This window comes from Ammodytes marinus (genome assembly GCF_949987685.1).
Source record: "Ammodytes marinus genome assembly, chromosome: 11".
In the NCBI taxonomy this organism is placed as follows: Eukaryota; Metazoa; Chordata; class Actinopteri; order Uranoscopiformes; family Ammodytidae; genus Ammodytes; species Ammodytes marinus.
This window is the reverse complement of record NC_137215.1, coordinates 742,350-755,272: the sequence shown is the minus strand read 5'-3', so window position 1 is coordinate 755,272 and position 12,923 is coordinate 742,350. Positions and strand designations below refer to the sequence as shown.

The 12,923-nt window shown below is 37.8% G+C and overlaps 1 protein-coding gene across 2 annotated transcripts in view; it reads left to right on the top strand.

Moving 5' to 3' along the window:
- sncga (synuclein, gamma a) overlaps positions 1-7,393 on the top strand; it is a 13,389-nt gene extending 5,996 nt beyond the window's left edge. The window contains exons 2-6 of one of the 2 annotated variants that reach the window (XM_080036329.1): positions 1,963-2,004; positions 2,746-2,873; positions 3,523-3,549; positions 6,079-6,129; positions 6,778-7,393. In XM_080036329.1, coding sequence (XP_079892455.1) covers positions 1,963-2,004; positions 2,746-2,873; positions 3,523-3,549; positions 6,079-6,126 — 245 coding nt within the window. In that variant the 3' untranslated portion in view covers positions 6,127-6,129; positions 6,778-7,393. The remainder of the gene's footprint in view (positions 1-1,962; positions 2,005-2,745; positions 2,874-3,522; positions 3,550-6,078; positions 6,130-6,777) is intronic. The other variant, XM_080036330.1, reaches the window with a different exon arrangement.
- Positions 7,394-12,923: the final 5,530 nt, after the last annotated feature.

The window sequence follows — 12,923 nt, the reverse complement described above, 5'->3', positions numbered from 1 at the left end:
GGGTGAGGGACATGTCGAAGATGGCTAAGTTGGTCTGTCTCTTTTGACGGATATTTTTGTGATTTTTTCATTTATTGCAATACTGAGAAATAAGGAAGAAAGGGAGCTACAGCAAATAGCCCTGGGAGAATGATTTTTTTTTTTTACTTGAGCACCTGACCCAAATAATGTCTGGACGTAGATACACTGCAGCAACAGCAGTAATGCTATAATTGTTTATCTCTGAAACTTCTGAATTTCTGATGTCGCTTAGACTCACTTTTTATACCACTAGTCATGGTAAAACTATAAAACAACATATATTGCTTCCGTAAAGGTGCTACAAGGAACTGAAACAAATTTTTCCTCTGATGATCATAAATTACATGTAACAGCAAACGAGACCATCAGTGCAAATAATTCAATTTTTTTATAGTTTTTCTTAATGCCTTTGTCATGGGTACGCTCACCAAGGAACAACAGCTGGTGTGGTAAAACACTACCACCTTTGTCCAAAGGGGGTGCTAGAATTTACACACACTGAAAGTTCCTCGGAGCACCTTTAAATCTTAAGTTCCTATTCCCTTGTTGACAAAGTAGATCTTCCGATGTGGAAAGTGGACATCAGCCAAAGATTAAAACATTCTAAGTATTTATTGATTATAAAACTGCAGTGATACACAGACACACTTAGCAGATTAAAATCCATTAAGGAAGATCAGAACCACATCGACTAATTTATAAAGTGCATGTTTTCAAGTGGCTATGAGCTGCCTTCCAGTAACTGATGTAGCCCAACGTTGGTGAATCACAGACTGTTTTTCCGCTTAGACAAAGAATCTTCTGTTCAGTCCAGTCCGTCACATGTCCAAATAGCATGGGAGGAAAACAAAAAAAAAATTATATTTAGGCCACATTTTTTTATAAGAATGTTTTGGGCATTTTTGCATTTATTAGACAGTGTGGAGAGACAGAGATGAAATGTGTCAGAGAGGGGAATGACATGCAGAGAACGACCGGATTCTAACCGGGGTCTGCTGTGAAGAGGACTGAGACTCTATGGGGGTGGGGGAGCTCACATATTCTAATATTCTAATAACTGAATAAACAAACTTTCCTCACAGGAAAATGTAGATCTCTGGAACACTGTTTGAAGTTAGAAAGCTTCCTGAAAAGTTACTGTTTCATTGTTGTTGTTTACAGCAGCAGGGCCCACAGTTTGGTTTACAAACATATTCTTGTCTTACGTTTGGTTCCAGGTTCCTCACAATATTTTAGTTTTCATTTATGATGATATAATTATTCAATACTAAGAATTACATGTAGGGAAAATATGTTTAGTTAATATGTTTAGTAAACTAACTGCAGGCTCTGTGAATGTAAACAAACCCTCCTCCTCTGAAACTACACATTGACCCTTTAAGTAAAAAGCTCTGAGTACTTTCCTTCAACCATTCTAAGTATAAACTGTGACATGAATAAATAATTCAGAGGCTCACAGAGGAAACCAGGTCAGATTCACTGGAGTAGTCTGTCTTTGTCTAGTGTCTGCTGCAAGTAAAAATGGCTAGTGTGGCTGCCAGTAGACATGGCTCAGAGCTAATTTTATCTGAGAATATGATCAGTTTTTTTACATTTTTACATGTAAAGCTATAGTGTGTAACGTTTTTATATGAATGAATGGCAGTTACATTCAAGCCATCGCCAAACGAGTTGACACAAAGTTGATGAAGCCTCATCAGCTCCACAAAACTCTGTCTGTATTTCTCAGTATGGCAGCGTTTACAAACTGGTCCCCCCCCCCCCCCCCCCCCCCCCCCCTGACACTGGTGCAGGAGCTCAGAAAAATCCCAAAGAAGAGCCCAAGAAATGTTTCAGTTGTTGTTTCTACTGTTACGCACTGTAGCTTTTGCCTGATAAAATGATCCTTTCTTTCATTTCAGTAACAATGTTGTGTATTTTTTTTTTCTTCTCTTTTTCCAGGAAACAAAACGATGGAGGGAGTAGTGACCGGTGTGAACACAGGTAAAAACAAATTCTCCTTTTTAGGGTTAGAATGTAGTTTTTTCAAGCAATTTTTCAGATCTTTTTTTTGTAGAATTTTCATCTTAAAAACATGCGAAAGATCTGTACGTAAGAAAGTTTTTAATTTAAAAAAAATCAAAATTTGTTCTGTAAAAACTTGACTTGGACACTAATATTTTGTAAAATATTAAATAAGGATTTTTATTATATATATATTTTTTAAGTTATATATTAGGTTACAGTATTAGTTAGATTTGAACACATTTTCATATTCATTGAAACAATTCTGAAAAAAATTGTTATACAAAAAAAAAAAATGTTTTAATGTCAGTAATCAACTGGCAAAGTTTCATGATGATAAGTTATGATAAGTTGGGGCGACTGTGTCTCAGGTGGTAGAGCGGGTCGGCTGATGATCAAAGGGTTGGAGGTTCGATCCCCGCCCTGCCACCTGTGTCATGGTTGTTTTGTCCATGGGCAAGACACTTCACCCACCTTGCCTTGTGTGAATGTCGATAGTTAGCCTGCTATCGGTGTATGAATGTGTGTGTGAATGGTAACGTGGGAATGGGAACAGGTCTCCCTTGTAAAAGAGTCTTCGGTCTCAATGGGATTTACCTGTAGAAATAAAGGTTAAAAAAATAAAATAATTTATTTTTTGCCTTATTCACCTGCAGTATCTTGACTAAAATTCCTTTTACTTCACTGATTGGATATTGAATGAAAATATATTTGTTTTAGTTTCGCAGAAGACGACCGACCAGGCCAACGTTGCGGCTGAAACTGCAGTTGCCGGTGCCAACGACGTCGCCCAGGCAACAGTGGACGGAGTTGAGAACGCAGCCGTGGCGAGCGGATTGGTCAGCGCGGTGAGTGATGTCACAAGTCACATGACCACAGAGACTTTGATCAATACAGGCTTTTATTTTTTTTATTTTTGTAATTTAAAATAATCTGTTATTGTGTTATTATTATACTGTATATTTAGAAAGTATTATTTTAAATAATTTATTTGTATTAATTAATAAAACATTTTGTAATCAGGCAAAACATTTATTTTTTAATTGTTTACCTTCATTTTTAAATTCATAAATTTTTTTGAAGTTTTTCGACGTTTTTCTAATTTATTTTTTATTTTTAGTGGTTTCACTTTTCATTAGTGGAGATGGGTTTTTAATGTACATCAACATAATAATATGATATTTTGATTCTAATAAATATAACATATACATGCATATTTTTTTTTCTTTGTTCAGAATTTTTTTTTTAAAGTATCCCTAAATATTGTTATCACTGAAATTATTTTGTACTCTTGACATAAACAAAAAAAAGGGGATTTAAAAAAAATATATAATTTAATTTAACTTTCACATGTAAATGCTAATATAACATATTCAATAAAAAATAAAAAATATTAATAACTTATACAATTAAAAAAAATATTGTTATTATGCTTTTTGTAACTTAAATTTTTTGTCTTTCCTCCTTCATAAATCTGTGGTGATTGGCTGTGAACAGGAGGAGGCGGGACCAGTGGCTGAGGAGGTGCCTGATTGGTTGAGAGGGAGGGGAAAAAGGGCAGGGTTTATTGATTGACAGATCGCATGGCATGAAGCTCGAAGCCTGATGCAACTTTCTAATTTTAATAATAAAATGATTATTATCCATAATGTAAGATTGAACTAACGACAACTTATACTAACAACTGCTCCTGTTTTTATGTAGGCTATGTTAAGCACTTTAACATTGAATGTGCTATATAAATAAAATGTATTGCTTTTCAGACGGGAGGACATTTTAAATAAATTTTTTCTTTACAGGACATTACAGTAATCACGTCTTGCGGCTACTAATTAATGGATAGGGGTTTCGGCATGGATTTTGGCAATATTGCTTAAATCGAAAGAATGCTGTTTTGGGAATGGCTTTAATATTAGACTTGAATGGCAGTTTAGGGTAAAAAATCCCTCCAAGGTCCATGATGGTTGTGCTAGAAAACTAAACACTTCTTTTAATATGATTACCTGACAAGTTGAGAAAAACGTCCTATAGATAGATAGATAGATAGATAGATAGATAGATAGATAGATAGATAGATAGATAGATAGACAGACAGACAGATAGATAGATAGATAGATAGATAGATAGATAGATAGATAGATAGATAGATAGATAGATAGATAGACAGACAGACAGACAGACAGACAGACAGACAGACAGACAGACAGACAGACAGATAGATAGATAGATAGATAGATAGATAGATAGATAGATAGATAGATAGATAGATAGATAGATAGATAGATAGATAGATAGATAGATAGATAGATAGATAGATAGATAGATAGATAGATAGATAGATAGATAGATAGATAGGTGGACAGACGGACGGACGGACGGATAGACAGACAGACAGGCAGACAGACAAGTAAATAAATAGAAAAAAACGGAGATAGATAGACACAGACAGACAGATAAACAGACAGACAGACACACAGATAAACAGACAGACAGACAGACAGACATGTTTAGTTTACATCCAACTCATAAACACACTGACTAACATGGCTGTTTTCTTCAGCTTGGCTTCAACTGTCTTTTCCCAACAGATATATTTCTGCTCAGGCGGCGCTGTGCTGCTGTTTGATCCTTTAGCGTTTGCATTTGCTGCAGTGACATCGTGCAACGTTACACTTCTCCCAAAGCAAATAGTGATAAAGGTGCAGTCAGTGATCCTGGAGAACGCTTGTTGTCAAAATCAGTGAATATCTCCTCATGATCCACTGCCTGTCTGTACTGTGTGAGCTGAAATAAAATCCAGTGTTAATTCACAGCCTAGACTCTGTAAATGGGTATGTAAACAAAGGGGCCCTACCCAGCTAGCAACACTGGGTTTTAACACTGACATTTTTTCAGCACACACACACAGTACGGACAGATAGCGGATCATGAGGAGATGTTCACTGATTTTGACCAAAAAAAAGTTGACAACAAGTATGCTCCAGAATCACTCAGTGTGTTTCCATGGCACAACTAGATTGGATTATCACATATATCGAACTAGACACTCGAACGGACCGTGTCACTTGTCTGAGTTTACATGGCCTTTCAGATATCGGATAAATGTCCAATGCATGGCTGTCTCCACTATGCTAGGTGGCGCTGTAGCCCTTTCAACCATGCTTTCAACAAGTGTTGAAAGAGCCACGTCCGGTTCTCTTCCGTCAATAACCCATGTAGCCATGGGTGTAGCCTATCACGCGCAGGCACACAAGCACAGAACGAGAAGTCCGATAAGCGATGTCCGATCCCTGTATACATGCAGAGAGAATGCCGACAACGAACGACTTATCTAGGTGTTCTTATCCGACATCTCTTGTCCGTTATTGTGCCGATTTGTGTGCGAAGTAGATCGGATAAAGTTGTTTACATGCAGTTTAAAAGTCCTGTTGAAGTCTTATTCGTTTAGTTACCCGATTATGAGTCTGCATGTAAACGCACTGACTGACTCCACATTAAAAAAAGTGAATGCGTTTCGAAAGTCAATAGACGTTTACGAGTCATTGGTTTACAAGTCCAGCTGTAAGTCTGGTTAGATTTTTAAATCAATTCAACAAAATATACACAAAACCCAAATAGACTGCAGCCAATATTCACTGTATTAGTTGTACTAGTGTATATCTAATAACACTCGTAGGCCTATGCTTGCTATGGGAGAAGTGTAGCCTTGAATATGATAGTATTTGTGGGGTTTGAGTTTTGGATGCCTTTGTTGTAATATTTGTTTTTCTCTCTCTCTCTCTCTCTCTCTCTCTCTCTCTCTCTCTCTCTCTCTGTCTCTCTCTCTCTCTATCTATATCTCTCTCTCTCTCTCTCTCTCTGTCTCTCCTTCTCTCTCTCTCCCTCCCTCTCTCTCTCTCTCTCTCTCTCTCTATCCCTCTCTCTCTCTCTCTGTCTCTCTCTCTCTCTCTCTCTCTCTCTCTCTCTCTCTATCTATCTCTCTCTGTCTCTCTCTCTCTCTCTCTCTCTCTGTCTCTCTCTCCCTCTCTCTCTCTCTCTCTCTCTCTCTCTCAGGCGGATCTCCCTAAAACAGAAGCAGGAGGAGAGCAGACGGCACAGTAGTAGGTGAGACAACGACACAACAATGAAAACACTCTGATAAAAAAACCATGAACCTCTTAAAGGAATACTTCATCCATATGGAACCAGCGTTCAATCAGTATACAATCGCTATTATAATATAATGAATGAGGTTTTTCTTCCCTCAGTCTTCCTTTGGCCCAGCTGTCCTGTTAATCCTAACCCTACATTTTACCAAGTGTGATGTCACACATGGTAAAAAGTAGGGTTAGACAGTGAGACCATAAAACACTCTTTCTGCCTTTTCTCAGGCTAGGATGAACCGATTTCTAAAATGTTTGCAAATCTATACAGAATAGGATCTCAGAGTTCAATACACCTTCATATTTCAAAATTACAAATAGAGAGCCCCCTGCTTTGATATGTGGTTCATGGAGTTCTCTAGTACTCTATATATGGAGAAAATCTGTTATGAGATTTCAGGGAAAGCAGAGAAGTTTAAACAGATATGTCAGCCTTTCCTGGACTATATAACAGTACTGAAGGGACCTACATGACACCTCGTTGACTTTTTTTTTCTGCTTAACATTTACCTTTAGTTTAAACAATGTCCTTAGAAACCTGTTAAGTAGAGTACGACATGTTAGTTGTTTTAATTATTTAATATATTTTTTCTTCTTCTTCCTCTCACAGACTCGGAGGTCACTTCCTGTTTCATTCGACCAATGAGGGACGAGATCTTTCGACTCTTTTTTATTTTATTTTCGCCAAAAATCCTTAAAAGATTTATTAACCATGAAACTGCCTCTGCTTTCTAAACTCTAAACTCTCCGTACATAACACACACTGATGTCAGTTTCCTAACACTCAGAGAACAGTATAATTCAGGTCGTAAATATACATATATAAATAAATATAAATAGGCTACTTGTATATGCATCATGATGATCCAAATCCCTCGGCTGTGATTGGTTGGTGTGGTGTGACATCACCTGAAGTGTCCTACAAGCCCCGCCCATAATGTCGCTGTACTGACAAATGACACACACTGAACACACACATGAACTCGTAATTATTGCTTTTACACACACACAAACATACACACACAGAGGCGCATACACACACACACACACACACACACAGAGGTGCATACACACACAGAGGCGCATACACACACACACACACAGAGGTGCATACACACACACATGCACACACACACACACACACACAGTCTGTGTCGCTGATACTAACATAACTTCAGAGCTGAATTCTTCTTTTACAAAGTGAAATAAAATGACGTTGAAATCCACATGAAACTGTTTGAGTCTTTATTGTTTATATGTCAACAAATTCAAATGGAATACAATAATTCTTGTCATCACTAAAAATTACATTGGCTTTGTTTACATACCATTTGCTTACGTGCCCGTTTACAGAGCCTAGGCTGTGTATCAGATTGTGTTTTGTTCAGCGCACACACAGTACAGACAGGTAGCAGGTCATGAGGAGATATTCACTGATTTTGACCACAAGCGTTCTCCAGAATCACTGACTCTATCTTTACAAGACAATATCTTTATAGATAGACAGACAGACAGACAGACAGACAGACAGACAGACAGACAGACAGACAGAGATAGATAGATAGATAGATAGATAGATAGATAGATAGATAGATAGATAGATAGATAGATAGATAGATAGATAGATAGATAGATAGATAGATAGATAGATAGATAGATAGATAGATAGATAGATAGATAGACAGATAGATAGACAGATAGATGCATTACTAACATGAAACTAACTCCCCACATTACATAGTTAGAAGGATTTTATTTTGTAGGATTTGGGTTTACAGTTACAGGGACTTGAAGTTCAATTCAAAATTCCTGACGTGCATCTCGCCTGTATATTTCTCGGCTCAATGCTGCCACCATGTGTTCAGAACAAGTATTACACACAACAGCTGTGTACATCCAGGCTTCGAAAGCGGGAGAAGTGTAGCCTTGAATATGATAGTATTTGTGGGGTTTGAGTTTTGGATGCCTTTGTTGTAATATTTGTTTTTCTCTCTCTCTCTCTCTCTCTCTCTCTCTCTCTCTCTCTCTCTCTCTCTCTCTCTCTCTGTCTCTCTCTCTCTCTATCTATATCTCTCTCTCTCTCTCTCTCTCTGTCTCTCCTTCTCTCTCTCTCCCTCCCTCTCTCTCTCTCTCTCTCTCTCTCTATCCCTCTCTCTCTCTCTCTGTCTCTCTCTCTCTCTCTCTCTCTCTCTCTCTCTCTCTCTATCTATCTCTCTCTGTCTCTCTCTCTCTCTCTCTCTCTGTCTCTCTCTCCCTCTCTCTCTCTCTCTCTCTCTCTCTCTCAGGCGGATCTCCCTAAAACAGAAGCAGGAGGAGAGCAGACGGCACAGTAGTAGGTGAGACAACGACACAACAATGAAAACACTCTGATAAAAAAACCATGAACCTCTTAAAGGAATACTTCATCCATATGGAACCAGCGTTCAATCAGTATACAATCGCTATTATAATATAATGAATGAGGTTTTTCTTCCCTCAGTCTTCCTTTGGCCCAGCTGTCCTGTTAATCCTAACCCTACATTTTACCAAGTGTGATGTCACACATGGTAAAAAGTAGGGTTAGACAGTGAGACCATAAAACACTCTTTCTGCCTTTTCTCAGGCTAGGATGAACCGATTTCTAAAATGTTTGCAAATCTATACAGAATAGGATCTCAGAGTTCAATACACCTTCATATTTCAAAATTACAAATAGAGAGCCCCCTGCTTTGATATGTGGTTCATGGAGTTCTCTAGTACTCTATATATGGAGAAAATCTGTTATGAGATTTCAGGGAAAGCAGAGAAGTTTAAACAGATATGTCAGCCTTTCCTGGACTATATAACAGTACTGAAGGGACCTACATGACACCTCGTTGACTTTTTTTTTCTGCTTAACATTTACCTTTAGTTTAAACAATGTCCTTAGAAACCTGTTAAGTAGAGTACGACATGTTAGTTGTTTTAATTATTTAATATATTTTTTCTTCTTCTTCCTCTCACAGACTCGGAGGTCACTTCCTGTTTCATTCGACCAATGAGGGACGAGATCTTTCGACTCTTTTTTATTTTATTTTCGCCAAAAATCCTTAAAAGATTTATTAACCATGAAACTGCCTCTGCTTTCTAAACTCTAAACTCTCCGTACATAACACACACTGATGTCAGTTTCCTAACACTCAGAGAACAGTATAATTCAGGTCGTAAATATACATATATAAATAAATATAAATAGGCTACTTGTATATGCATCATGATGATCCAAATCCCTCGGCTGTGATTGGTTGGTGTGGTGTGACATCACCTGAAGTGTCCTACAAGCCCCGCCCATAATGTCGCTGTACTGACAAATGACACACACTGAACACACACATGAACTCGTAATTATTGCTTTTACACACACACAAACATACACACACAGAGGCGCATACACACACACACACACACACACACAGAGGTGCATACACACACAGAGGCGCATACACACACACACACACAGAGGTGCATACACACACACATGCACACACACACACACACACACAGTCTGTGTCGCTGATACTAACATAACTTCAGAGCTGAATTCTTCTTTTACAAAGTGAAATAAAAATGACGTTGAAATCCACATGAAACTGTTTGAGTCTTTATTGTTTATATGTCAACAAATTCAAATGGAATACAATAATTCTTGTCATCACTAAAAATTACATTGGCTTTGTTTACATACCATTTGCTTACGTGCCCGTTTACAGAGCCTAGGCTGTGTATCAGATTGTGTTTTGTTCAGCGCACACACAGTACAGACAGGTAGCAGGTCATGAGGAGATATTCACTGATTTTGACCACAAGCGTTCTCCAGAATCACTGACTCTATCTTTACAAGACAATATCTTTATAGATAGACAGACAGACAGACAGACAGACAGACAGACAGACAGACAGACAGACAGAGATAGATAGATAGATAGATAGATAGATAGATAGATAGATAGATAGATAGATAGATAGATAGATAGATAGATAGATAGATAGATAGATAGATAGATAGATAGATAGATAGATAGATAGATAGATAGATAGATAGATAGATAGATAGATAGACAGATAGATAGACAGATAGATGCATTACTAACATGAAACTAACTCCCCACATTACATAGTTAGAAGGATTTTATTTTGTAGGATTTGGGTTTACAGTTACAGGGACTTGAAGTTCAATTCAAAATTCCTGACGTGCATCTCGCCTGTATATTTCTCGGCTCAATGCTGCCACCATGTGTTCAGAACAAGTATTACACACAACAGCTGTGTACATCCAGGCTTCGAAAGCATTGGCATGATAGCTTGCACCTATTTTAGTACAGTATCTTATTGAGTAATGTATTTTAATGTGTTCTATGTGTGTGTGTGTGTGTATGTTGGATGTGAGTGGACCATCTGAGTCCATAATACAGATTATTATAATCACTTTCCATATACCAGTTAGTTAAAGGTGTGTTATAGATCTGAATATTTTAAATTATTCACACTGCACCTTTGAAAAAAATAATAAAAAATGTACCAGATACAAAAGTGAAACTGATTTCACTGTATAAAAAGTGCAGCACATAGGTTGCGTTCCGAATCGCATACTGTCTACTATATAGTATGTAGAAAAAAGATTTAGGATGTCCCGATTCTTGTGGCCAGATTTAGGATGGTTAGAAGTACCCGGATGGTCTGCTTCATGCGGCCAAGATTGTTAGTGTTGAAAAGTGCATCCTATTTGGGCGATTCTGACCCACAATCCAGTGCGCACGTGAAGTGACGTCACATCGACAAAGCCTATAGGTCCATGTTGTGAAAACAAACGGGGATGCGACGGATATAAAAGCAAGAGGCAAGATCAAGGCGCAATGTTATGATGAAATAAGAGAGAAAAGTACGTCCCAATAGTATGCCTACACTGTAAGCAATTGCTGTTAATTTACGGCCAAATTTTAACAGTAATTTACTGTATTCATGTATTACGGTTCTTTACTGTACTTAGCAATGCATTGTGGGAAGGTACATTTGAAAAGACAGCTCAGAAGCCCTTAACAGTATGATAATGTTTTAAATTACAGTATACTACAGTATTTTTGGGAAAGTGGACGGGCAACGGCCTTTTTCAGGAACATTAGTTTGAAATGAGCCATTCCAGATAGGACAAACTTCGAAGGACATGTGCTACGCATCAACAAAAAGTCCAGCATTAGGTCTACTCTGCATTGATCGAGTGGAGCGTCTACAAATGTTAAGGTAATATGTTTCTGATCAATTATTTACTCTTAAAATGTGGCTTTAGATAATGTTTGAAATTAAACTAATGCTCAGAAGCCTGTCTATCAAGTGAGTATGTGATTTTAGAATATTGTTTACCAGTGAAGATGAGTTAACTAGCTCAAACATTTATACTTAAGCGCATGTTAGAGTCCATGTATGTTCAAACCTAACAGTGTTGAGCATTAGTGAGTCTTAGAGTCTTAGTCTTTAGAGTAGTAGCCTACTGGTTGTTTTTAGCTAGTGGATAGCCTTTAGCTCCTTGTTAAGAGCTGACGCAGTGGAGCTGATTATCATATCATGCCACCTATACATTTGAATTGAAGCCTAATATATCAACTGTTTCAAGTGTAATACATTGTCAATTTTGAACCCATAAAATAGTTAATTTTTTACAGTCAGTATCTAATCTTTGACTATTCTGATTTCAGATGCTTCAATGGTATAGCCTTAATCTGGAGAGAGGCACAAAGGCCATCCGGGGAACAGTTCCCTCCAAGAAGACATGGTGTGGGGGTCCAGAAGAAGTCAGCTACAGTCAATACACATGTATCAGGTCAGTGCATTCTCTCTCATCTCTCTCTCTCTCTCACTACTACACTTTTGATTGAGTGATGAAGCAACATTTAGTCACAACAGACTTCATCAGCTTTTTCAGCAGTTGTTTCTGTACATTCCCAATTCTAGATATATTTTGACAATTTTTTTTGTTGCTGTTTTACAGTCTCAACACTGGATCAAATCAAGATGAAGGAGCAATGACAGCAAGGTGATGGTCATCTCTACCCGACCCAGAAGACTCCTCTCAGATACCAGCAGTCTACAAACACCCAGACTCTTTCTGGAGCTAAGAATGCTCCTATCTCACAAGACTCTTTAAGAGGTAAAAGACAAGCCTATACCTCAAAGGATTATTTTAAGAGGTAAACCACAAGGCTTCCATGAGTTTCCCAAATGATCATATATATGTTTAACAGAGAATGCATTGTATTAAATAAATCAAAATTGTATAGCTGTATTTGTTAATACTGCCCTTAATAAAAGTCTGTTTGATTCACAATATTTTAAGTTGTTTACTGCTTATTTTGCATCACTTCAATATTAATGTATGATATGCATATGTCTTTAGGCCACAGAACAAAACATGTGTAATGTTAGAAGTTTTCTGGCATGCTAAATAGTAGAAAGTATGCGATTCAGAACGTAGGATGTGTCTCTGTGTGTATGTGGGTGTGGCTACTGGCTACCCTCCTTGGCAGGCTGTTTCAGGTGAAGCTCGTTGCCTCATCAGACCCTCCCTACAAAGCCCTGTGGATTCCAGTCATTCAGCGCCTGATTTTACTTCAAACCAGAGTGGTGTTTAGCTGTTGTTCCTGGCTTCCACTTGTCCTGAATTGTTCTCTCGAGTTCCTAGTTTGAGTAAGCTAAACCCTCCTTTCATCTGGGCAATGATTTGATTCCTCTGTGATTTTTCTCTAC